This window comes from Zootoca vivipara, chromosome 7, assembly GCF_963506605.1.
Source record: "Zootoca vivipara chromosome 7, rZooViv1.1, whole genome shotgun sequence".
NCBI lineage: Eukaryota > Metazoa > Chordata > Lepidosauria > Squamata > Lacertidae > Zootoca > Zootoca vivipara.
In genome coordinates this window covers 26,832,474-26,855,854 of record NC_083282.1, presented here as the reverse complement: position 1 = coordinate 26,855,854, position 23,381 = coordinate 26,832,474, and the positions used below count along the sequence as shown (strand labels likewise).

Sequence of the window (23,381 nt, the reverse complement as noted above, 5' to 3'; positions counted from 1 at the left end):
CCAAGTCTGCATGCACAATCTCATAAGGTTTCTTAACCTCCCTCCCAGATTTTGTACCTTTGGGAGCTTGCTTAATTTTGTTCTCTGCACATGAGACACATTTCATATGATAAGGACACTTTTGAACTTTCATGCCCTCAACCATATTTTGCATTTTACCTACTGCCTGGAAATGCAAATGACCAAACAAACGATGATAATCATGAATACAATGGTTATGCAATTTCTCATTCTTATCTACTGATATATTACAGCACGCCTTTTCAGTTTCTTTAGTTGCTCCAGCAGCTGTACCTGTAACAAAAGGCAATACATATAAACCATCAACACACTTAGCATAAAGAATGAGTTTGTTGTCTCGAAGAATTTCACACCGAGAGTTTGCAAACACCACTTTAAATCCTTGAGCGTCTAGCTGAGAAACACTCAAGAGATTATCCTGCAAATGAGGAGCATACATAACATTTTTAACTGTTGCATTAAGGCTCTGCAAAGAAACCGTTCCCTGAGCCAAACTTTTAATAGTCGTTCCATCCGCTTGATGAATTGCTCCTCCCTGTTTCTCAAGATGAAGAAAGAGATTTTTATCATTGGCCACGTGCCTTGTGGCTCCTGAGTCGACAACAAAAACAGAACGTGTGAGTTGATTAGAACTGCGTGAAATCAAAGCCTTTGATGCAGCTGGCCCTTGGGGTTTTCGGCCTCCTCCCCCTTTGCCTTTGAAGTTGCCCTTCTTCTTTGAAGAGTTTTTACACTGATTTTTAAAATGGCCGACCTCTCCGCAAGAAAAACAGCGGCGCATTTTAAGAGCTTTTGCAACACTTTCACTTTCCCCTGTTGAAGGCTTGTAGGCATTTCCAACAGCCTTGTCCCTGCTTTCTCTAGCAGTCTGTCTGCGATCCCACTCATTCAAGAGCACGCTAGACACATAATCTTCTGTTAGACGGTCATTGGGCAAAGACGACAATTGAGCAGCTACAGCATCATAAGATTCATCCAAACTGTTTATGATAAGCATTGCAAAAACAGCTTCTGAAATATTTAAGTCTCGCTGGACAAGATCCTGTCTGAGACGTTTTAATTGGGCTAGATGGCTGGGCAAATCACCATCTTTCTGCAATTCCAGCCTACACAGCTTTTTAAAGAAAAGCACACTGGATCCTGCATTTTGTCTTAGATGCATATCTCGAAGTTTATTCCAAACAGCCCGTGCAGTCTGCTGGTTCTCCAAGTTGACCAACAACTGGTCCTGGACACTCAGAATAATTGTCCCCCTGGCTCTCATGTCTGCCTCATGCCACGCTGGCCATCCATCATCATCCTCATTAGGGGGGTCATCTTCTATAATATGGTAAAGCTTTTCCCTTTGTAAAAGTGCTTTCATTTTGACCTGCCATGTAGGATAGGTCTCTGGTGTAAGGAGAGGAAAAGATAGAGACATCTGGCCAGAATGTGCAGAAGCCATGCCTGTGTTTAGTTAACAGCAAGACACTTCCCTTCATGCACCCCAAATACTCTTGACTCTCTCAGCAACTTCTCTCCCCACTCAGCACAATTAACAGGCAAACTGGAAAAGCGTCTCTGCTGTCTTCCTGGCAGCCAGCAACATACCTTTCTGTAAATCAAACAGCAGCTTGAAAAACAGCTTCAGCTCACAGCTCAACTCCGATGTGCAGCATCAGATGGAAATGGATCAGAAACATCCAATTATCCAACCATCAATAGCCATCTGCAACCACCAGTCTGCTACCAGCAACCATCCGCCTGCTACCATATGTGGGTAAATGCCAGGATCTGTCCAGGTCTTCTTAGGCCCCTATGCCTGGGCAGGACGTCTGGAACACCTTCAGCATACACCCGGGAATCATGGACTCATAACTGGGCTTTATGAGCACCAAATCAGCAGTGAACAGCAGAAGCATTTGTAGAGGTTTCAAAACATTCCTCATTTATTTCTATTAACTACTGCATATTTACAGATCTGGCTTTGTGAGTGTTACAGCCTCTCACTTAGCCATCTTGTCTACAGAAGATATTAAACTGCACACAGCACACAACAGAGAGCAGAGTCAGGAATGAAAAACAACAAAGTAACAATTCCTAACTGTTCCCTCCCAACAGCAGATATCACCAGATTTTCAGAATGGGAGGGGTGAAAATGCTCACAGTGCCTTCTGTATTGAGTTTTCCAGAAGTAAAGGCTTCTGGAAGTAAATGCTTTTGTTTTCAAATGTTTCGGAAGTCGAAAGGTCTTCTAGAATGGATTACTGTATGTTCAAAAACCAAGGTACCACCTTGATGCTTCTTCATCAACTAACTTGACCAAACTCCTATTTCAGAAGGATGAAAATCCCATTTTCCAGATGCTTGCTTGCTAGTCCCTGTGCGAATCTGGCACTCAAAGCAGACACGCCCCCCCAAAAGCCATTCCTCCCATCCCACTTGTTACCCTGTTACTTAATAAATCAAGCAGTGCCACACCAAAGCATTTTCCAGCTACTGTTCCTGCTAAGTGCTATCAATTCGTTTGAGTGTTTAAGAGGAACTGCCTCCTTCCTATGAGTGGGACTTTCCAGGTGAGGCATCTACCAGCAGAGATTGGGGACCTGTAGCCCTCCAGTTGTTGTAGGACTATAACTGGAGGGCCACATGTTCTCCAGGCCTGCCATAAAAGGAGGCAAATTCTATCTGCATGATTTATGGTGGAGTGTATAATACTCTGCCTTGCCAACCCTGTTTGCTCGTCCTCACTGTCATTGGTTTAATCTTTTCTGTCTAGCCAAAGACTACAGCAGCTTCCAGTGATATTAGAAGATTTAAAGGGGAGAGCTTTTCTGTACCTAACACAGAACTTTCTATAGGCTGGATAATACCCAGGTTGTCCACCGTGGAGCATTTTTTTTTTGCTCTGTTGTCCAAAACAGCAGATGCTTGAGACACCAAATTTGCAGATGTGTTAAATATAGAACTATTTTCTGCGCGCACATACACACTCATTCACTCACACACACACACACACACACACACACACACACACACGGACCTGCTGGGTCACACAGTGCCATAGACCAAGTGCAGAGAAAGCTTGAATTGTAATTTTTGTGCTTTGCCATTATTTTTAGCATCATTTTTTCACTTTTAATACCATGTAAACTCTTTTAATCCACTAAGACACTGAGCTACATCTAAATATTGGGTACTTTTCAAAGAGGTTTTTATGAGACCGAAGCCCAGTGCTATTTTTCTAGAAAAAGAGGTGCCAGAACTCACCATGAACAGCTTCCTCATTCTCACAGAATGGCAACAGCATCCACCTGAGAGGTGCAGGAACGGAGTTCCTGTGAGTCCCCTCTGAATAAAGGCCCTGCTGAAGCCCATTAGGTTTTTCTTTAACAGTCTCTGCACCATCACTTTGGCCCTGACCCATTGCAGCATCAAGAAGGCTACTGTCTCAACTTGAAATGCAGATGTGTACACAGAACTAGAACAAACAAAGCAGTTTTGAAAAACACCTAGTGTCCTTAATCATTAGTGGACAGTATTCACACATCATGCCTGTAGGACTATGATAGTAATATACCAATATTCAACAATGCTTCTAAACCCAGGCAATTCTGCTTTGATTTTTGCTGAAGTTCTAATGAATGCACTAGGAAGTAATTAAAGTTAGCTAATCTTGCGAGGAACTTTGTGGGTGTTTCGTGCCTTGTGTACAGGAATTTTCTCTTTGGTGGTTCAGTTAAGTATCTGTAATGAGAGCGCCGTCCAGGAATCTCCGGATATATTCAAGAATTCTTGCTATTCTCATTAAGACCTTGAAAGGGGGGGGGATCAGGATTAGTTCCTTTGAACACAAATAACGGAACTAGTAAAACTATAGCACTCAACATAGTTACTTGGAAATAAAGTCTCAGTGAACTAAATATTTATTTCTAAGTAAACTTGCTGTAGGTTGCACTGCATGTCTGATAATTTAATAGATTGTCGATTTCGGCTGAGCTTGGTGAGCTCAAAACACAGTATTATTTGTTTTCATGAAGCAATTCTTGTTTCGATGCAAAATACATTATGTGCACTCCATTTTACGGGCAAGATCACATTTCTAGTTCCCGCCAAAAGAGTGCAGTGGTACATGTTGTGGCCCATTGTTATGTCCCCACATCAGAACCCTTCCCACAGATTTTTTTCTTCTTAATGCATTGTTCCTCTGGATCCCTCATGAACATGGCCTTAAGTTTGGGACCCTCCACTCCTTTCTTTTGATACCTGCCAATCCCAATTTTTGGATTTTTTTTAAAAAAATTACCTCGTGCTACCTTGCTGGCAAGCTCAGATTTTTGGTATCAGATTTCTAGTGTGGCACCCCATTTCCCCTTGGTTTCCCCTGGATGCCTCTTGGCCCCACACAAGCCGAGAGATATTCAAAGAACATGAAGCAGTCAGGGCGATTTGCTGCCCTGTGTGTTGCCAGCCCCAGTTGCCTTTGAAATGGGGGTGAGGAGTGAAATGTTGTTGTGCTGCAACTCCCCACATCCTTGAACTATTGGCTAGCACCAGGGGGGTGGCAACCTGACACCCAGGGCACGCTTTCCCCATTCACACCCCTGTACCTTATTCTAGGCCTGCATACACTGATTCAAGTGGGAGACTTTCACTTTCCAGATGCCCGAGAATCATATCCTGCCTAATGCTTAATTTTTGTTACTCACTTTCAGATATGCTGCTTCCATGCAAATCTGTGTGAATATATGTACAGTGGTACCTCGGTTTATGAACACAATTGGTTCTGGAAGTCTGTTCATAAACTGAAGCATTCATAAACTGAAGCGAACTTTCCCATTGAAAGTAATGGAAAGTAAATTAATCCGTTCCAGATGGGTCCGTGGCGTTCGTAAACCGAAAATTTGTAAACCTAGGTGTTCATAAACCGAGGTTCCACTGTATAAATGACTATGTAGCATGTCTTATGCATTTCTAGTTAAACTTGGTGTTGTTTGGAGCGGCCCAAAGCACATTTCTGGATGGTTTTTAAACTCCCATTCCTTATAGCTACAGTAAGTCTGCCAGGAGGGGGTATCACATTTAATAACATATTAGGCAAATGCATTAGTTTGTATTCAAAGAGAACTAACTGCATCTTGCAAAGGGTGTATAATACAGAGTAGCTCAATGCTTATTTTGGAGTATACGAGTAATACAGGCATCCCCTCCCCCCACCTACGTATGTCCTACTTGAGCACGACCATGCATACACGCGGCACCGGGAAATAATTCAATTCATACCCAGAAATGGTAGGAGAGAGTGTGAGAGTCCTTATGGCTCACAAGGACACCCCAGAGCCCGAAGAGGACATCAGTGTGGGTGGAGGAAGTTATGAAAAGAAGTTATGAAAACAAAGCACAGTGGGGCTTTGTTTATGCTGCTTAGCCTCCCCACCTAGCAGCTGGCATGCAGGGAAGTGCAGAAGAAGAAGCTGCTTTCCTGTGTGTCCCCCAGCCTCCTGCTGGCAACAGAGCTTCAATTCTAGTTGTGGATATTTTTGGATACAGTATTTTTTTTTGTTATGGATTGAAGAGAGCGTGGCAGGGAGGGCTTTTAAAGGGTGTTCCGCACTTCACGCGGGTTCATTTATGTGCGTGGGGGCCTGGAACGTAAGTGGGGAGTTGCTTGTACTGTATAAACTTCAGTTCTGTAATATGGCAACTGTTGAATTGGAAACTGTAGCAACCAGTTCAGTTTTGCATAATCGGGATCAGGGAGAGAGCACAATTTAGCAGTGATACTTTCTGGAAATGATTAGGCAACTCTCGGGACGGGTTTGCATTTTGTTACTAACCTCTTACAGCAGCAGAAGATTGTTACAGGGTCTTCGTCTTCTAATCTGTACCTCCCAGAGTTTGGTAGATCTTTGCACTGTGCTACGAATGCACGGAGCTCTGTCTCTGGAAAACCTTCTTGCTGGTAGTGCTTTGAAAAAAAAGTGTTGTTTTTTTAGCACCAATGCACGGAATCTCAAACAAACCACTGTATGCAAATCAATGGAGAGGTGTAATTTTGTTTTAATTGTTATACAGCATACCATTTCACCTGTTTGTTTTTTTAAAGGGAGTTGGAGTGCTGTGGGTGGACTTGCTGGGTAGAAAAATTGGGCTGGGGAGAAGGATAAAGCGGTTTATTATAAAATGTTTTTATATACCTGTCATGTAAACATGCAAAATGCACTTTCTTCATATCCATGGGAGACGAATCTTCAAAGTATGAAGGAAAATCATATTCTTGCAAATGCTTTCCCACCCCCCAAAACTCCAAAAATAGGCTAGACATTAGGGCTGCACATGCACAGTGCCTTAATGCTTGCCTTAAAAAATCTGCCAGTACTAATTCACAGCTGTGGACTCCAAGGTCTTTCTTTATTAGGGAGGCAACGTCTGATGCAGATAGATGCTGGAGATGTAATGCTGAAAATGCATTACATATGATGCAGGTGTGTCAAGTGATATTTTCCTTTGGGTCTGAAGTTACTGTAGGCATTAATTTTGTCCTGGAGAAATCCTAGATATTTGCAATGTCCATGTACTTTTAAATTATATTCCCATGGTATGGGAACCAACAGCAGGACACCAAAAGTGTATTTAGCAAAACCTTCTGGTTGCTGGAACTTAAGACTTCAAGCTTTTGGGAAACCCCAAATCTACTATGCAATTCTCCAAGTACCTCACTGCAATTGTTGCATTGGAATGTATTCCTTATAAACATCAAATTCATTTGGATATCTATTGGGACGTTTGGATGGCATATATAGAAACATATATGTTTAAACCGGGGTGGGGTGGGGTGGAGATGCTCCTTCAAGTATACTAGGCTGAGGCCATTTAGGGCTTTAAAGGTCAGCACCAACACTTTGAATTGTGCTCAGAAACATACTGGGAGCCAATGAAGGTCTTTCAGGACTGGTGTTATATGCCCGCTCCCCGTCACCAGTCTAGCTGCCATATTCTGGATTAATTGTAGTTTCCGGGTCACCTTCAAAGGTAGCCCCACATAAAGCGCATTGCAGTAGTCTAAGCGGAAGATAATCAGAGCATGCATCACTCTGGAAAGGTTCACACATACCTTAACTGTTTCATAGGTGTCTGTAATAAGGGCAATGAAGAGACTCAGAACCATGTAGATAAAAAGGCTAATGAAAGAGTAGAGGTAGATCCGACTGAATAGCCAAACCAAGTAGCTTTTCTGCTGCATCTGTGCAAAAGTAGCAAACATGTCGTCTCCGTTTATCAATGAGAAGAGACACTCAGAAACCATGTTCAAGGAACGGAACTGGAAGAGGGGAACCAGAACAAAACAAAAAAGGTGTTTGTTTTTGACAGATCAGTGAAGCAAGTTCAAACAAACATGTTATATACCTTATTGGGGGTGGGTGGGTCCCTGCCTCACATAGTATACTGTATAAATAGTACAGTAGATCACTTGGACTGTACTTTAATACTCTCTCCATATACAGGGCCGTACATAGGAAACAACTCTGTGTTTGGGGCATGCTGCCCTAAATAAAATCCATGGGTTGCTTTTTCATCTCCCTCAGTAGATATGTGTTTTAAGGGGCAGAAGGAGCTAAATAAATTTATATGCAAGGCTTAAACAAACAAACAAAAAACCCTAGATTGCAATACCTTAACATGATATGGGCCCAGAACAATCCAGCCGCAGAAACAATAGCCCAGATAAATCATAGCAGCACAACAGCAAAATCGGATGACGTTGGGCAAAGCCGCACGTAGTGTCAAAATAAGCAGCTGCAGAAAACAAAACAAAATCCAGTATTGTCGATCAGACTTCAGTCCTGCGTCCAGTACAGCTAGATAGCAACAGGAAACAAAATAAATACCAACAGCATGGAGGTCCTAGGTGATCCTTACATTGTACTTCTGAAAGAAGCCTAGGTAGCGAATCACTCCAAGCCACACAAGCATGGTGGAGGTTCCCAGGAGGATACTGCAGACATCGTAGCTTGTTAGACTCTGTACGAAACAGAATTTCGGGATGTTATTAGCTGTTTTGTATAACTACCCAGATTAGGTATAATAGCATTAAATCTTAGTAGCATTATGGTGGTGGTTGGGTGGGAGGATAGGTGCAATGTAGATCTGGATCACAACCTGCCTCCTTATCAAACACCTGTCTTGGTGAGAGGTAGCATTTGATAAGATATGTGGACTGCATTTTGTACAAGCTGTCCTAGATAAAACCCTCTCTATTCACTTTAAGACAGGAGGCACCCCAGATTTGCTAGACAAAAATCAGGGGGAAAACATCAACTACTTTTGCAGCAGTAGCAGACAGGTAAGGCCATCCTTTTCCTGAGGGGTGACACTATGACCCAGGTGAACAAGAAGCCTCCAGAAAGATCCAGAGAGACTTAAGGTGCACAGGAGAGATGAGTAGGGTTGCTTCTAGATCAGAGTTTCCCAGCTGTTTTTGGACTACAGCTCCCATCATCCCTAGCAAGCAGGACCAGTGGTCAGGGATAATGGGAACTGTAGTCCAAAAGCAGCTGGAGACCCAAGTTTGGAAAACCCTGTTTTAGATGAAATTAGTATTTGGAAAGTGGTGTGTATTAGAACATCTATTTAATATATATGCACAACTGAAGAGCTTCCTCCACGTGCCCAGAGATGCTTCCGGCTCCCACTTCATACATTAAACTATAGAACTCGCTCCTACAGGAGCTAGCGATGGCCTCCAAGTTGGTTGGCTTTAAAAGTGGGTTAGACAAATTCATGGAGGAGAGGGCTATCAATGGCTGCTAGCTATGATGCCTGCCTCCACAGTTATAGAAGCAGCAATGCTTCTGAATACCATTTGCTAGAATCTGCAGGAGGGGAGAGTGACCTTGTGCCCCAATCCCGCTTGTGGGTTTCACAGGCGTCTGACCAGCCTCAATGTAAGAACAGGATGCTGGTCTTGATGGGCCATTGTCCTGATCCAGCAGCATCTTCTTATCATCACAACATGAATGGGGAGAAAAGCAGGCAAAAAAATATTTAGGCAGCAATTCCTAGACCTACAAAGCTGGGAGTACGCCCCATTGAACTGAAGACTTATTTCTGAACTGACATGTATAGGATTGCTGTTAACCTAGGATGCCAAGGTATTAAAGGCCAGTTTAAGAGCAGAGGAAACGTTTGTTTCCTGTTCAGCATACAGGCCTGCTGCCTACCTTAGCCTGTATCTCCATCTTCAGCGTAGAACCAATTAGGGTTAGAACATCACTAACTATGATCATGATATACCAGCCATTCACAAATTCCATCTGATCCATGAAAGAGATTTCTTTATTATAATGTTGTTGGAAGAAAGATACAAATTCCTGAGAGAGGGGACATGGACATAGAGAAAAAAGGAAAGGAATTATTATATCAGAAGCTGCAAATGACAATATACTAGGAAGTGCCATCCGGCAAACCCTAAACTCACCCTCTGCAGACGAACTCCTCTAATCACAGATCGTGTGCAGAGAACCAGGGATGCTAGGCATGTCAATATGACAAAGGCGTCAAAGATCATCATGTAGTGCGTGTTCTTCTGTACTAGAAGAGAGAGGAGGGGGGGGAACCATAACAAACTTGTAGGTAATAGTCATTCCCTCCTCCACCCCATTCTCATTCACACCAGTACATAGTAGTATCTTACAAACGTAAACTTGCCATGGAAGGATATAACGATATTTGGAATTCATTTTTATAAATACCATATTAGGCTAAGGGCTAATAACTTAACTACAATAACATTTCATTTCATTTTATTTTTTGTAATGTATACAATTTCCTTTTCATTTTTTTGTCCTTTTCTTTTTCTTTCTTTTGAAATTCATTTTTATTAGATTTTGCAAACAAGCAAAGTTTATAACAATTGCAAATATATATAAATTTAAAGAGATTTCTCTGAGTCTTGCGACTTCCCCCCCCCAGCCCTTCCATGGGTCCTAACCTGAACATTTTCAGCTACATATTATTTCCTAATCTATATTTTATATTCATCCAGATTATCCATAATACCTGTTACATTACAAGTGGTATTAAAATCCTGCTAATGTTTTCATCTACTTACAGTGGTCTCCTAAGTAAGTTATAAATTTTTCCCATTCTTTTTTAAAGTTTTTGTCCTCTTGGGTTCCTGAGCTTTCCAGTCAGCTTTGCCATTTCGGCGTAGTCCATCAGCTTAGTTTGCCATTCCTCTCTGCCAGGGACTCTTTCTTCGTTCCATCCCTGGGCTAGTAGCATCTGTGCGGCTGTTGTCGCATACATAAATGTTGTTTTGTTTTCTACATGGGTACTATTTTCTTCATTTTTGGGTCTTATCTTACTCTGTGCACTTGTAATTATATACTTTTTATTTTTCAATAAAGTGTGCATATATATTTTCTCTCTCTCTCTTTCACACACACACACACAGAGAGAGAGAGAGACAAACAGACAGACAGACAGACACAGTGTGTGTTTGTGTATAAAAGCCAGGCAGACCTGCATTGGGGGGCCCTTCTGCACTCACAACTGAGTGAGGTCCTGGACTTCAGCCCCAAAGCCAATGGCAACAGTTTTTTTATATATTTTTTAAGAGAGTGTTAAATGTTGTCTTGCTAATTAGTTTTATGTCTTCCTTCTCCTTCTCAAATACAGTCATACCTAGGTTTAAGTACGCTTCGGTTTGAGTACTTTCAGTTTAAGTACTCCGCGGACCCATCTGGAACAGATTAATCCACTTTCCATTACTTTCAATGGGAAAGTTCGCTTCAGGTTAAGTACAGACTTCCGGAACCAATTGTGTACTTAAACCGAGGTACCACTGTATGTAACACCAACAATATCCATATACTGCTTATCTTTAAAAAGTGCTATATGAAAAGTAGCCCTTAGCAGTGATGCTAAGTGAGAAGAAGTCTATTTCCATTGGGAGACTTGTCCACAATGGAGATGAGGTTTCTATTCTTTGTTAATATTTGAATCATGGTGCAATTTGGGGTGGCCTAGCAATTCTACTAGTCAAAGTTTTCAGCGAACTTGAGGGAACATGCTCATGAATATGAAACCTTCAAGGAAACAGTCAAAGCTGACACAGGGTGGAATTATCCTCTCCCACCTGTTGCACTGATTGAATTTGCTTTTTTTTTAAAGACCTGGACATGAGATTTTTACTTACGTGACCCAGAAACATGCCAGTCTTTACATTCATTGATAGCAATATCGTTCTCTAGGCTAATTTTGATTCTTCCACTGTGTGCTTTGTTATCAAAGACTATCTGTGGGGTCAGAGACAAAAAAGCAGTTATCTATTTAGAGAGAAAGCTCTGAAGCCATATATCACACTGACAGTTAAGACAGACTGGATCTGACAAACATTCTTCTAGCAAGACACATAGGATTGAAACGTCTTACAATTCCCAATTGTTTGCTCGAGGCTTTGATGGGTTCCTGGGTTCACATCACCCCTTCTCCAAGCTGCCCTTTGGAAAAACTGGTTGGGGCCCTACAGCAAATGGGAACATTTCAACTCAAGCCTGTACTTACTGTCAGAGTGAATTCATAGCAATCTGGTAGTTCGTGATGACGAACCGTCTGGAGATTGATAGCCTTCAGTTTGAATGTGAGCTGCAGAGTCACGAGTCTAGAAGAAGATTTTGGGATTTTATTTCACCATGACCAACAACATGCGAGCACACCAGCAACTGAGAACTCCCGCCTCACCTATGGAAGTCTAGAGTGAAGTTCAAAATGTTCTTCCCCAGTGTCCTGTTTTCCAAGGGCAGCATGTGTTCCACATAAAAGCATTCTGTGAGGGAAAAGCAGACTGATTTTGTGGGAAGTACTCAGCATCTCGCAAGGTAAAGAAGAGTCTAGATCAGTGTTTCCAGCTGTTTTGTGACTACAAATCCCATCATCTTTAGCTAGCAAGACTAGTGGCCAGGGATGATGGGAATTGTAGTCCAAAAAGCAGCTGGAAACCCAGGTTTGGGAAGATCCTGCTGTCCACAAGGGTAGGCGTGGTGATTTGACATGCATTGGGAAGCTCTCCCTTTGATTAAGTTACCCACGCCTTTTTCTCCCTGCGCCGTGCCCCAGGAGAAGGAAGAAGGAAGTTGTGTTTGTGATCTTGGTATACAGCCACCCACAACTTCATTGGGCAGTTAAGGATACGCCCCTCAGTGTCAGGACCGCCAACATCTGTTTTTCAAATGTGGAGTAATGCTGAATCAATGTGAAATGGGCTCTTATTTCAGAATGAACACCAGTTTCTCAATACTGTAAATAAAAAAACCCAGGGGAAAACAGCAACACAATGGATCTACATTATGTATGTGGGCTATATGGGGGGGGGGGAAATGAAGTACTTAAGTCTCCATTGATTCTAGAATGAGATGGTGTGTGTACAAACCTCAAGAGTAATAGTTGATATTACATATGAGTGATGAAAGGAAATTGACCTCCCCCCCCCCCTTTCTCTCAAACACAGACTTGAGTAATAAATATATATATTACCAGTTTCAATTTCTGGATCAATATCAAAAGTGTCATTTCCAGGACAAATGGTTCCTCGCTTGTAGAAGTATTGGCATATGGCCATAGGTGTCTCTTCGGCTCCTCTCTTCTCGTAGGCATGATTTCCAACAGATATGGTACGCAGCTGTAAATACTAACCCAAAACTGACAGATGGTTAGTGAACCCATTTGAACCTGCCTGACAATCAAGAGAAAGCTCAGATGACTCCCTCTCCATCCTGTTGACACACAATATCAGATAAGCAGCTACTGGAGGCAGGATCATCCCAGTGGTGGTTCCAAATGTGTGTGGACCGTCCTCCCTTTGGAGATATTCTGGTCCCCTCTCTTGGTTTTTAGGTGCACGATGAACTGGAGTCTACAAAACCTTATGCCACAGTAACATCTTGAGGTGCCACAAGACTCTTTGTTGGTGTTGCTGCAGCAGACCAGCACAGATCACCTCTCTAGAAATATTATTTAAAATAACTTCGTTTCAACATGCTTTTAATGTTTAATTTTAAATGTGCAGCTTTGAATGCATTTTATGTTATTGGCTGCGTTAGGTTTTTGTAACTGTAATTACAAAGTAACGTTTTCTATTGTCTTGTCTTTGGTGTTTATTTTGTAAACTCTTCTGATTTCCAGAAATGGGTCATCCTCCTGTAAGGTCAAGGGAGCATCTGAGGACATCCAGATAAATGATTAAATCTACCTAAATAAATTTAGTGTTGTTCTCTGAGCTATGTTTGGTTTCACTGGGTTTAGTTCAATTTGTATGGACAAAGTCGAGATTGCAATCTGCATTTTATTGAGCTTCTATTTGCCTGCTTCCCATAAATATGGGGAGAACAAGCAATTAGGACAAAGATGAGCAGTTTCTTTGCCCTTTAAGGATTTTTCACAGGGAGTTTCACAAGAGAAACCCAAATAGTTGAAAACCAGCAAGTGACTACAATTTTCCTCACAAAAGGCATGCACCAATTTGAACGAGACTGTATCTACAGGCTCTTGAACTATGGTAGTTTATCAGTGGGAAGGAGTTTCTGGAAAGTTTGGCTCGTGAGGATGATGTTATCTATTAGCTATTCCTATGCTCAGATGCTGAAGACAAATAACAAGGGTTAGCCTGCCTGTGACCCTGCAGAATTACTACAGAGCCGGCCCTATCATTAGGCAGGATGAGGTGATCACCACAGACAACTGGTTTGGGTTTCTTGAAAGGCCAGCTAATGGTTAGGTGTTTAATAATTCTTGGATTTTTACAGCCAGAGACAAGGAGCAGCACTTGGGGGGGGGGAGTTGCCTCCAGAGCCAAAATAACTTGACTGGCCTTACTTATTCTGCACCTAGATTGGCAGCATTTGCTACTCTGCCTCAGGCAGTAGTGTCTTTTGGGCCACGTGGAAACAAGATGGGATACGGGGAAATCCTTATATTGTTAGCCTTGCCAAACAGGTAGGTAGCCAGACAAGGACGGAAGCAGGTTCTACATCTTAGCTCCCAAATGTTGCAGTGAGGAAATGTTTTTCAAGCTGCTATCAAAACAAGTACATGTTCCAGATTTGGGCTCAAGTAGACTTCTACAACTAAGCCCAGGGGTGGGGGGACTGGATCAATCTGGCAAATGGGTTCCTTCATCTTGACACACCCATCCATGAGCTAAGCTTAACAGGTGGGTGGGGCCACCCACCTGATATCACATGGCCCATTTTTAGCCTGCATGGTTTGAAATCAAACTGTGAGGGCCAAAACATTCTGCAATGCGTGGACATTCATCTGACTGGCAGCACTTGAGAAGCCTTGTGCGATATGTTTTTCAGGGACCACGGATCAGCCGTTATCTGCCCTACACCATACAGCTTTTTAGCCATTATCACTTGAGGAGTGAACACTGGTGCGCCAGTTCTGCAGGTACGTTCTTTTGGCCTCACTCTCTGTAGCCATGCAAACTAGGTGAGGGTCCCTACTTCTCTGTGGAATGCGCAAGACATCATTGCATGATTTTGCTGAAAACAAAGCAAAAAGCTGAATGAGTCATGCAGCTCTGGGGCAGGCCTAAAGGTCTCCCTCTTCAGACAATAGCATAGAGATGGGGAACCTGTGGCCCCTCCAGATGTTGCTGGGCTCCCAACGCCCATCACCCCTGACCATTAAGCTCTGCTGGCTGAAGCTGAAGGTAGCCGAAGTCCAAGAACATGGGGAGGACTAACAGGTTCCCCATTCCCTGCAGAAGCACCCGAAAAGAGCTTTAGTGTTGACCATTTTGTTGTGCAATTCTGTCTGTACAGAAAGTCTGTATAGTCAGTGTAGTGTTGGACTAGGAGCAGGGAGGCCCAGGTTCAAGTCTCTACTCATCTATAAAGCTCATTGGGTGACCTTGGGCCACTCAACCTAGCCTGTCTCACAAGACTGTTTTGAGGGTAATGTATGAAAAGAACCTTGTATTATGTCAGTCTTGAGCTCCTTCAAGTAAAAGGTAGGAGAAAGGTGTAATAAATGAACAAAAACCATAAAATTCAGAGAACAGATTTGTCCTACTGCCCATTTTCTGTGCAATTAATGCTCACAAATGACTTTAATATGGAGTAGTAGCTTGTTTTTTTAAAGCTAGCTTTAAATTTCATGGAAAACGGAACCCTTGTAGGATAACCCCAGCTATATTTATTGTATTGTAAATTGCTTCTAGATCAGGCATCCCCAAACTTCGGCCCTCCAGATGTTTTGGACTACAATTCCCATCTTCCCCAACCACTGGTCCTGTTAGCTAGGGATCATGGGAGTTGTAGGCCAAAACATCTGGAGGGCCGCAGTTTGGGGATGCCTGTTCTAGATGGCTCATAGGAAGTGAAATTACCTGATTTATTGCAAAAGAGATCTGATCATAGACATCCATCTGCGTATAAACTGCATAGGTGTCATCCAGTCTGTCTGTGTAGCCTTTCAGGAAGAGATGTTTAAAAGCCACTGTGTTCTCCTCTTTAAATTCCACTACCATTTGGTTGCTTAACCCAAACACAACCAGCTGAAGGCAACCACACACAAAAAGAAAGAAAGAAGAGAGCAAAAGTTTTTGTGGTTTTTATTCCAAATAATGTTGTTTTTTGTATTCCGAATAATTTCAGGTGGTTAAAAGCTGCACATTTCTACACAGGTCATTTCCCTGCTGCATGGACAGCTATGGCTAAGACCATATTTGTATTTATCAAATTTATATCCCACCCTTCCTCCCGAAAGATCCCAGGGTAGAAAACACACACCTGTAATTTCAAATAAAAACATATTTAAAAACATCCTTTAAAAAAATGAAATGCAATAAAACATGTAACCAATGATGTGTCTGGATAGGCCCAACGAAAACATTTTCAGCAGGCATCTAAAATAATACAATTATGGCACTTTATCATAAATGTATAAGAGTTCAGAACTGCAACCTTATTATTCTCTTCGGTTTTTAATATGATTTGGCGAAGAAAAAGTTGGCAAGGTAGGAGTACACTCTCAGTTTACTGGGTGTATACCTCCCTATTTCCAATCCGTTATTGGGCCTTGAATGCAAGCAGTGGATTTCCTGCAACTTTAACCTTCACATCTCTCACTCTCTATTTGCAAGTATAGCTTATTATCTAGGATCTGCAAAGGTGAAGACAGTGCAATGGCTATCAAACTGACTGTCAGCCGAAGGCGCTTTGCAGCCCGAGGCAACGGACAGCATGACACCCCCCTCCCCTCTCCGTGTGCAGAAGCTGACTGGCCTGGAGGTTTGATTTTACTCCCAACACTGTTGTGGAGGGGTCAATTTTGCAACCCAAAAAAATAGCCATTGGTGACAATTCGGGCTGCATACATGCCGTGCATTTTAAAGTGCATGGCTTCCGCCAAAGAATCCTGAGAACTGCAGTTTGTTGAGGGTGCTGGGAATCGTATCTCTCTGAAGATACTGTCCCTAGGATTCTGTGAGGGGGGAATGTATGGTGTATAGTTGTATACTGTGTCATGTGACAACAAAAGGAAATGTCTAGATCAGGGTTTCCCAAACTTGGGTCTCCGTCTGTTTTTGGACTACACTTCCCACCATCACTGACCACTGGTCCTGCTAGCTAGGGATGATGGGTGTTGTAGTCCAAAAGCAGCTGGAGACCCAAGTTTGGGAAACCCTGATCTAGAGGGCTCCGAAAGAACAACCGGGGGTAGCTCCCACCTCTCACTTTGCTTAGTGGCATAGCTGGGTGTGTATCAGTCCTCCAATATCAGAGGAGATTGTTTTTCTCCCATACTTTCATAATTTGAAACAACTGAAGTTGTTTCCCTTTTATTTCAAGTTTTGACATTTTCCATTAGTATTAAAAGTAGTTCTGGAAATGTATTTCTCAAATGAGAATCTCAATTCAGTATCAATAGCCTCTTGGAATCACGTCCAAGCAACATAAGATGGTTTGGGGGGTTTCTAAAAGGCAACTTGCGGCTTTCCCATTGTCTCTCACCTGGATAGTAACCATGACAATTTTCAGAAGTTGTGTGCCAAGTTTCCAAGGCTTCCTCCCCCGGGCCCAGAACTTTTCGCAGGGGTTCATGAAGAAAAATTTAAGTTTCCTTCTCAGCTGATCTTCCAGAAGCAACTCCTGACACATTGAAGGGCGCCTCTTGTAGCCGTAAACGTTTTCATCATCATGGGAACTGCAGCTGCTTACAACCACCACTTCAGGGTTTTCCATTGCTGGAATGTGCAACCCAGTGATTAAATCAAAGAGACATTAGCAACCTCAGAATGACTAACAGAAAAATTATAATTGTGGTTAGGAGCATCTCTACTATTTGAGCTGGTCTATCGTCTCCATGAATGAATCATACAATCATACAATTGCAGAGTTGGGAGGGACCTTCAAGGGTCATCTGGCCCAACCTCCCGAGGCAGTGGTTCTCAAAGGGTGTGGCATGCCACACACTGGCGCAGCAGGAGAGGATGGTATGGCAGGAAGATTCAAGGACCATCAAAGAAACACTTAAACATTTTAGTGTAGCATCGTATCAGAATTTTATTTTATTTTTAATTTGCAGAATAATAATAATAATAATAATAATAATAATAATAATAATAATAATAATTTATTATTATTATTACTTATACCCCGCCCATCTGGCTGGGTTTCCCCAGCCACTCTGGGCGGCTTCCAACAGAAATATTAAAATACACTAATTTCTTAAAGATTAAAAGCTTCCCTAAACAGGGCTCACAATGAGAGCAAGAACATAAAATGATACTGAGGATAATCCTAGTTTTGACCCTGAACTGCCGTTCGAACAGAGTGCTGGAGAATAGCATTAGCTATTCTGCTGCAGTTCTCCTCAACATGCTGTTGTGAACAGGGATTTTCAATTCTTGACAAATATGAAAGATCAGAAGAGAGAAAGCCTTCTTTGTGTTAATGAGGAGATGAGAGTTTGTTCGTCTCAAATTAGACCTGATATAAATGAGATTACCCGGCAAAAGCAAGCTCATGCCCCTCTCATTCAGTTTGTATATGTACGAAAGGTACATATGTAAGAGGCTCGTTTATAATTCTATTTTGGGAATGGTCCCATGTTCTTATTTACCTGCATCGTTTTCATACTTTCTGGATGTCCCATGATCATATTATAAAGTAGTTGTGTTCTATGTTATAAATCAAGCACTGCCAGGAGTTGGTTTTTTTTCCCCCAAAGTATTTCTTATCAATAAAAAGATTTGGTGTGGCACGAGCAAATTTTTATTCTGAAACTGTGCCCCAGAGGAGGAAAGAACCGCTTTGAGAACCACTGCCCTTAGGAGTGGCAGTTTACAGCCCAGATGTGTATGGTGTAAAACAGAAACCAGATATATACACTCATGCCAAGCCAACCCATATGATCAGGCTTATTAGGTCATCGACTAAGCACAGCAGGGAAGGGTGAATTAGTTAAGAGTACAGAAAAACTAATTCACACACAGTTCCCATGCTTCACTCACAGAAAGCACTATTTTTAGAGATGAGCAACGAAAGCATTTTCCATAAACACAATATTTCCACATCTTGATTTTTTTTCTGGTTTTCCTATTAGAGTTTGGATACAATAGAAGCCAGATTTCTTAAAGTGGGTTTAAAAAATAAAAAGCTATGCAAAAAAAAACAACACCCCTGCATATAGATTCTTAATTGGAACTTATCTGTATTTCTTGTAAAACGGGTCATCTGATCAGAGTGTTCTTTATTTCTTACCCACATACAATTCCAAGATGCAGATTGACTAAATCACCAAACCTGCGGTTCTCCAGGTATTTGTTGTGCTTCAGTTTCCATCAACTCCAGCCAGCATAGACAATCATCAGGGAATGCTAGGAGTTATAGTCCAGCAACATCTAGAAAGCCTCAGGTTCTCCATCCTTGCACTCGGGGTTTGCCAAACGTGGGTCTCCAGCTGTTTTTGGACTACAAATGCCATCATTCCGAGCTAGCAGGAACAGTGGTCGGGGATGATGGGAACTGTAGTCCAAAAGCAACTGGAGACCCAAGTTTGGGAAACTAAATACAAATCTGTATCAAGATAATTATTTGCAGAATGCAGATTCTTTAAAAGTGAGGAAACTAAAGGGAGAGCCTCTCTTTACCCCTGAGTTTAAAATTACTAACTTATTTCTGTGACCAGCAATGAGGATGTCAAGCAGGGAGCCTGGTGCGTTCTGGATATTGTTAAGGCTAGAGTGGCCTGTAGTCGGGGTTGAAGGAAGTTTCTGTCCAGCAATTTCTGGATGGGCACAGGTTCCCCAACCCTGCAGTAAAGGGAAGGAAGGTACTTGGAAGTCTTGGTTGCAACTGTGCAGCTTTTTGGCCCTGCTTTAGATTTGAGGTCCCCAGAAAGTATAATACATCTTGCCAATGGAGAACATCCCCTTTGCTTTGCTTGTTACACAAATGTCGTAGAAGTATTTACAGCTTGACATTGCTTCTAGTTCTCTTGCCCCTACCCCCTATCTCTTGCAAATGGTACGTTAATTATTTAGCGTTTTACCTGCAGCAGTGACCAAAATATGCCAAGAGCCTACAAGCAGGGTGCAGTGTGTTCATTTAAGATCAGGTACTGTATAATCCAATCCGAACGTATGCTTAGAAGTAAATCTAATAGTTCTTTTCCCAAAGGAAATGCACATTGGATGACAGCTTTCCGCAGGGAAATAATCCCACTAGGGGCCTTAACTTTCAGGTAAACATACATATAATCAAGTTGTGAAAAACATCACAAAACGCTAACCTGACCTCTTTGGGTCATTTAGGCTGCAATTCTATACACACTTACCTGAGAGACTACATTCCATTAAACCCAACCGGACTTACTTCCTAGTAGACATGTATAGGGTTATTGTAATTGCCATTATAGAAAACAAAAACGGCTCAATTTTTGGAAGAAGAAAATCCTGCACAGGTGAGAAAGCAGCAGCTAATCTACAAAGTAGTGGCTTCGATTCACTTTTTGCCAAACCAGGGTCTGTAACTACAGATGAATGACGCAAATTTCTGCACTAGATAGAAGTCCCTAATTTAGCTCTTTAAAAATATGTTAACATGCAATCTGGGCTTTAAAAACCCAGAAAACTTATCAGCTGTGCAGCTGATAAGTGCCAATCTATGTCAACTCTCTTCTCCCTCACACACCAATTGATGGAAACAAGGGCATTGCAAGAGTGGCACATATTTACACAGGAACTGATGTTCTGTTCATTTTCACGGCTGATAGCATGACAAGATACGCAGCACGGATACATGCAAAGAATTGCTAGCTAACAGGAGCATCACATAGCGTCCCTAATGTATCCATAAATGACTGCAATTAAAATTGCCCAATGCACTGATCGGGATCATTTTCATGTCCAAAGAGTCCACATTTTCTGTTACTGTTTGAACAAGAAACTTTGGAAGGGATAAAGATTTTACCACATGGGTAAAATCACCAGGCATTTGGAGTGATTACTCACATTTCTGCAAGGTTACTGGATATACCCATATCAAAGTCCCACATCTACTGATATAGAGATTGTAGGTGGAAACAACAAGCATATTTCTGTTGACTTCATATTCACCATCCCAGCCTCTCTTAGGAAGGAAGGAAATCAATGGGGCTTATTCCCAGGTAAGTGTGGTCAGGATTGCAGTGAAACTTTCAAGTATAAGTCATTGTACGGATGAATCAAATTGGTTTTAATCAGATATGTCATTAAATCTGCATAAGCTTTCATGACTAAAGAATAGTTTTGAAACAAAGGAAAAAGAGCATGGGTATAAATTATCCAAAATCCATGAGTTAAAACAAATTGATACTTAACTTTCATTTTTAATTGTCCATTTAATAGGGGCCTCCTTATAGTCAATTGCAAGATGCTTAATCCAATAAACCAATAGACCAGCGCCGTCTATTTCCAGTACCACCCCATAGCCCTGAAAATCTGACCAAGCAGGCAATGCCTCTGAACATACACAAAGCGCCTTTCCCTCTACCAATGAGTTCCCTCCAAAGCACTGGAGAAAAGAAGCAAGGATCCCCGCGGGGGGGGGGGGATCCAAGTACCGGTAAGCACCTTCCATATCATTGATTTGGAAGGGATCTAGTCCAACCCGCCCGCCCCCCAATGCAGGAATCTCAATGAAACCATCCATTTCGACAATACCAACTGATCATATGAAAGAGATTCGTTTAATAATAATAATAATCCTTGCGCGCGTCCACCTGCCTGTCTGATGCTCAGCTCCAAAATCCAGCCTCTTTGAAGAAGGGGCACAAAACGAAGGGGGGAAAGTCTGTCTCCTTCTCTCCTCCCTGCCCCCACCCCGGTTATATGACCTCCGCGAGATCTTCAACCAGGAGGAGAGCCTTTCCTTGCCTCGGAGAGAAAACAGGAGCGCCCGGACTGACCTTTGGAGGGACGGCGAGAGAAGCAGCGCATTGGGGCGCCTGAGCCTACCGCGCCTCTCCCTTCCATGCGCTCCCCCCATCCGTGAACCAGCCTCTCCCGGAGACTTACTCATTAAGGCGGCCACAAGCGCTTAGAGACGCCGCCGGCTGAACACTACACCACCAGGGACGCCGAGAGAGAGAGAGAGAGACCTCGCGCCCGGGCGCAAAGCGATACCTGATGCCCGCGGAGAGGGCAACGCGCCACCACCGCTCGCTCACCTGCACTACCTGCCGGGGAAGGGCGCGCGCATCGCCAGGAGGAAGAGGCGGCCGGCGCCTCAAGGGGAGTCCGCTTACATCCCTGCTGCCGCGGAGGAGGAGGGGAGCGTCCTCCTCAGCAGGAGGCGGGAGGGCGGACACTCCGAGCTGGTGCCTGCGAAGCTTCCCGGGCGCAGGAACTGCGGCGGCGGAGGAGGAGAATGCGCCACGTGACTGCCGAAGCGCGCTCCAGCAGCAGTAGAAGCAGTAGCAGCTTGACTCTCCCCCTCCCGCAGGCGAAGATTGCCGGTGTGAGCACAAACTAGACCAGAAATGCCTCCCTACTTACCTCTCTCTGCAGCAGCAGCAGAGGTCCCAGTACACACACAAATATTTGAAGGTTCTCCAAAGTTAATGGGCATTGCCCAGTGCGGAATTTAGGTATAAGCTAAACAAGCTATAGCCTAGGGCCCCACTTTGTTGGGGGCCCCCCAAAAAATTAAGGGGGAAAATGGGTGTACATTTCCAAGTGTTTTGTGTTGTGTAGGCTCCTATGATGTATGTAATGGGCCCCGCCTGCTAGCCTGCTCCCTAAAATATCCCTGGTTTGCTCATTTCTATATATAGGGTGCCTACATTCTGCACGGGCAAATGGCTTTAGATACCTATTAGGTCCATAAATGAGCATATAGCACACTGTATATTCAACACACAAAAAACAGCGACAATTTGTTGTTGACAAAGGACAGCTGGACATATAAAGGGCCCCATTACCTTCGGTAGAGTAAGGCCTCATCAAAACTAAATCTGGCCCTGGTTGGCACACACACACACACACACATTAAAATATTTGAAGGGCCTGGGTCCCCCAAAGTTAATGGGCATTGCCATTCAGATGATGTGTGTGTGTGCCACATCTTGTGATCGATAATGTGAAGTGGGGTTTACCTGGGCCCCACAATATATTATTCAAGTTGGCACTCCTGGCTTGAGCTGCTAGTACAATTTAATTTTTTATTCAAGTTGGCACCCCTGGCTTGAGCTGCTAGTACAGCTGGATTGCTGCCTGCAGCGGACCTGACTCTTACCTTGTGGGGTGATGGACAAAGGCAGTGTGAGATTATTATTATTTTTCTCCCACCCAGAGGGTAGCCCTCTTGGTACAGACCAGGGCGGTCCAACTTTTCATACCAAGGGTACTTTGGCACAGAATCTGCGGACCGCACAGCGAATTACATTTCCACGTTGTAAATTCAAGTGCTTGCAATATATTTAATATTATTTAATATGCACACAATCAATATATTGAACTTATATAATTAAATGCACCATTAATATCTTTAATAGAGGTAGCTATTAAATAAATTTGATACACAAACAGATGGATGAGTTTCATTAGCAAAGCCTGACTCAAAAGAAAAAGATCAATTTTAAGGCTTAAATATGGTTTTTTCTTGAATGTTGCCACCATTCCAACAGAACGTAGCAAAACAGGTAATATAGACTGGAGATGTGCTGTAGTTCTGTTCACATGCTTTTCTCCATGGGGTGCACAGGTGGGTGGGAGGGAGGGAATTTATAGCATCCTAGGAATACGCCCATCCTTGCAGAATGTGAGCTGCATTTACTATAGACAAATTAAAAGGCGCTTCCAGCAAGTACTGTATTGAGTCAATACTTTA

General features: G+C 42.8%; 1 protein-coding gene across 4 annotated transcripts; it reads right to left on the bottom strand.

The window, feature by feature from the left end:
• Positions 1 to 2,173: 2,173 nt before the first annotated feature.
• Positions 2,174 to 21,911, bottom strand: MCOLN3 (mucolipin TRP cation channel 3). Of its 4 annotated transcripts, XM_060276771.1 has the most exons (14): positions 19,849 to 21,712; positions 17,022 to 17,254; positions 15,395 to 15,562; positions 12,538 to 12,691; positions 11,746 to 11,830; positions 11,569 to 11,665; positions 11,201 to 11,300; positions 9,479 to 9,591; positions 9,222 to 9,371; positions 7,921 to 8,022; positions 7,675 to 7,797; positions 7,115 to 7,321; positions 5,838 to 5,968; positions 2,174 to 3,814 (listed from the first exon to the last, which is right to left on the bottom strand). In XM_060276771.1, exons 1-14 carry the CDS (start codon positions 19,865 to 19,867, stop codon positions 3,808 to 3,810), a joined length of 1,689 nt encoding a protein of 562 aa, XP_060132754.1. In that variant the 5' UTR covers positions 19,868 to 21,712; the 3' UTR covers positions 2,174 to 3,807. The 4 variants fall into 4 exon arrangements, with proteins under 4 accessions (XP_060132754.1, XP_060132753.1, XP_060132751.1 ...); XM_060276770.1 differs by lacking the exons at positions 2,174 to 3,814; positions 19,849 to 21,712 and adding an exon at positions 21,721 to 21,911 and having other exon boundaries at positions 5,152 to 5,968; XM_060276768.1 differs by lacking the exon at positions 2,174 to 3,814 and having other exon boundaries at positions 5,152 to 5,968.
• Positions 21,912 to 23,381: the final 1,470 nt, after the last annotated feature.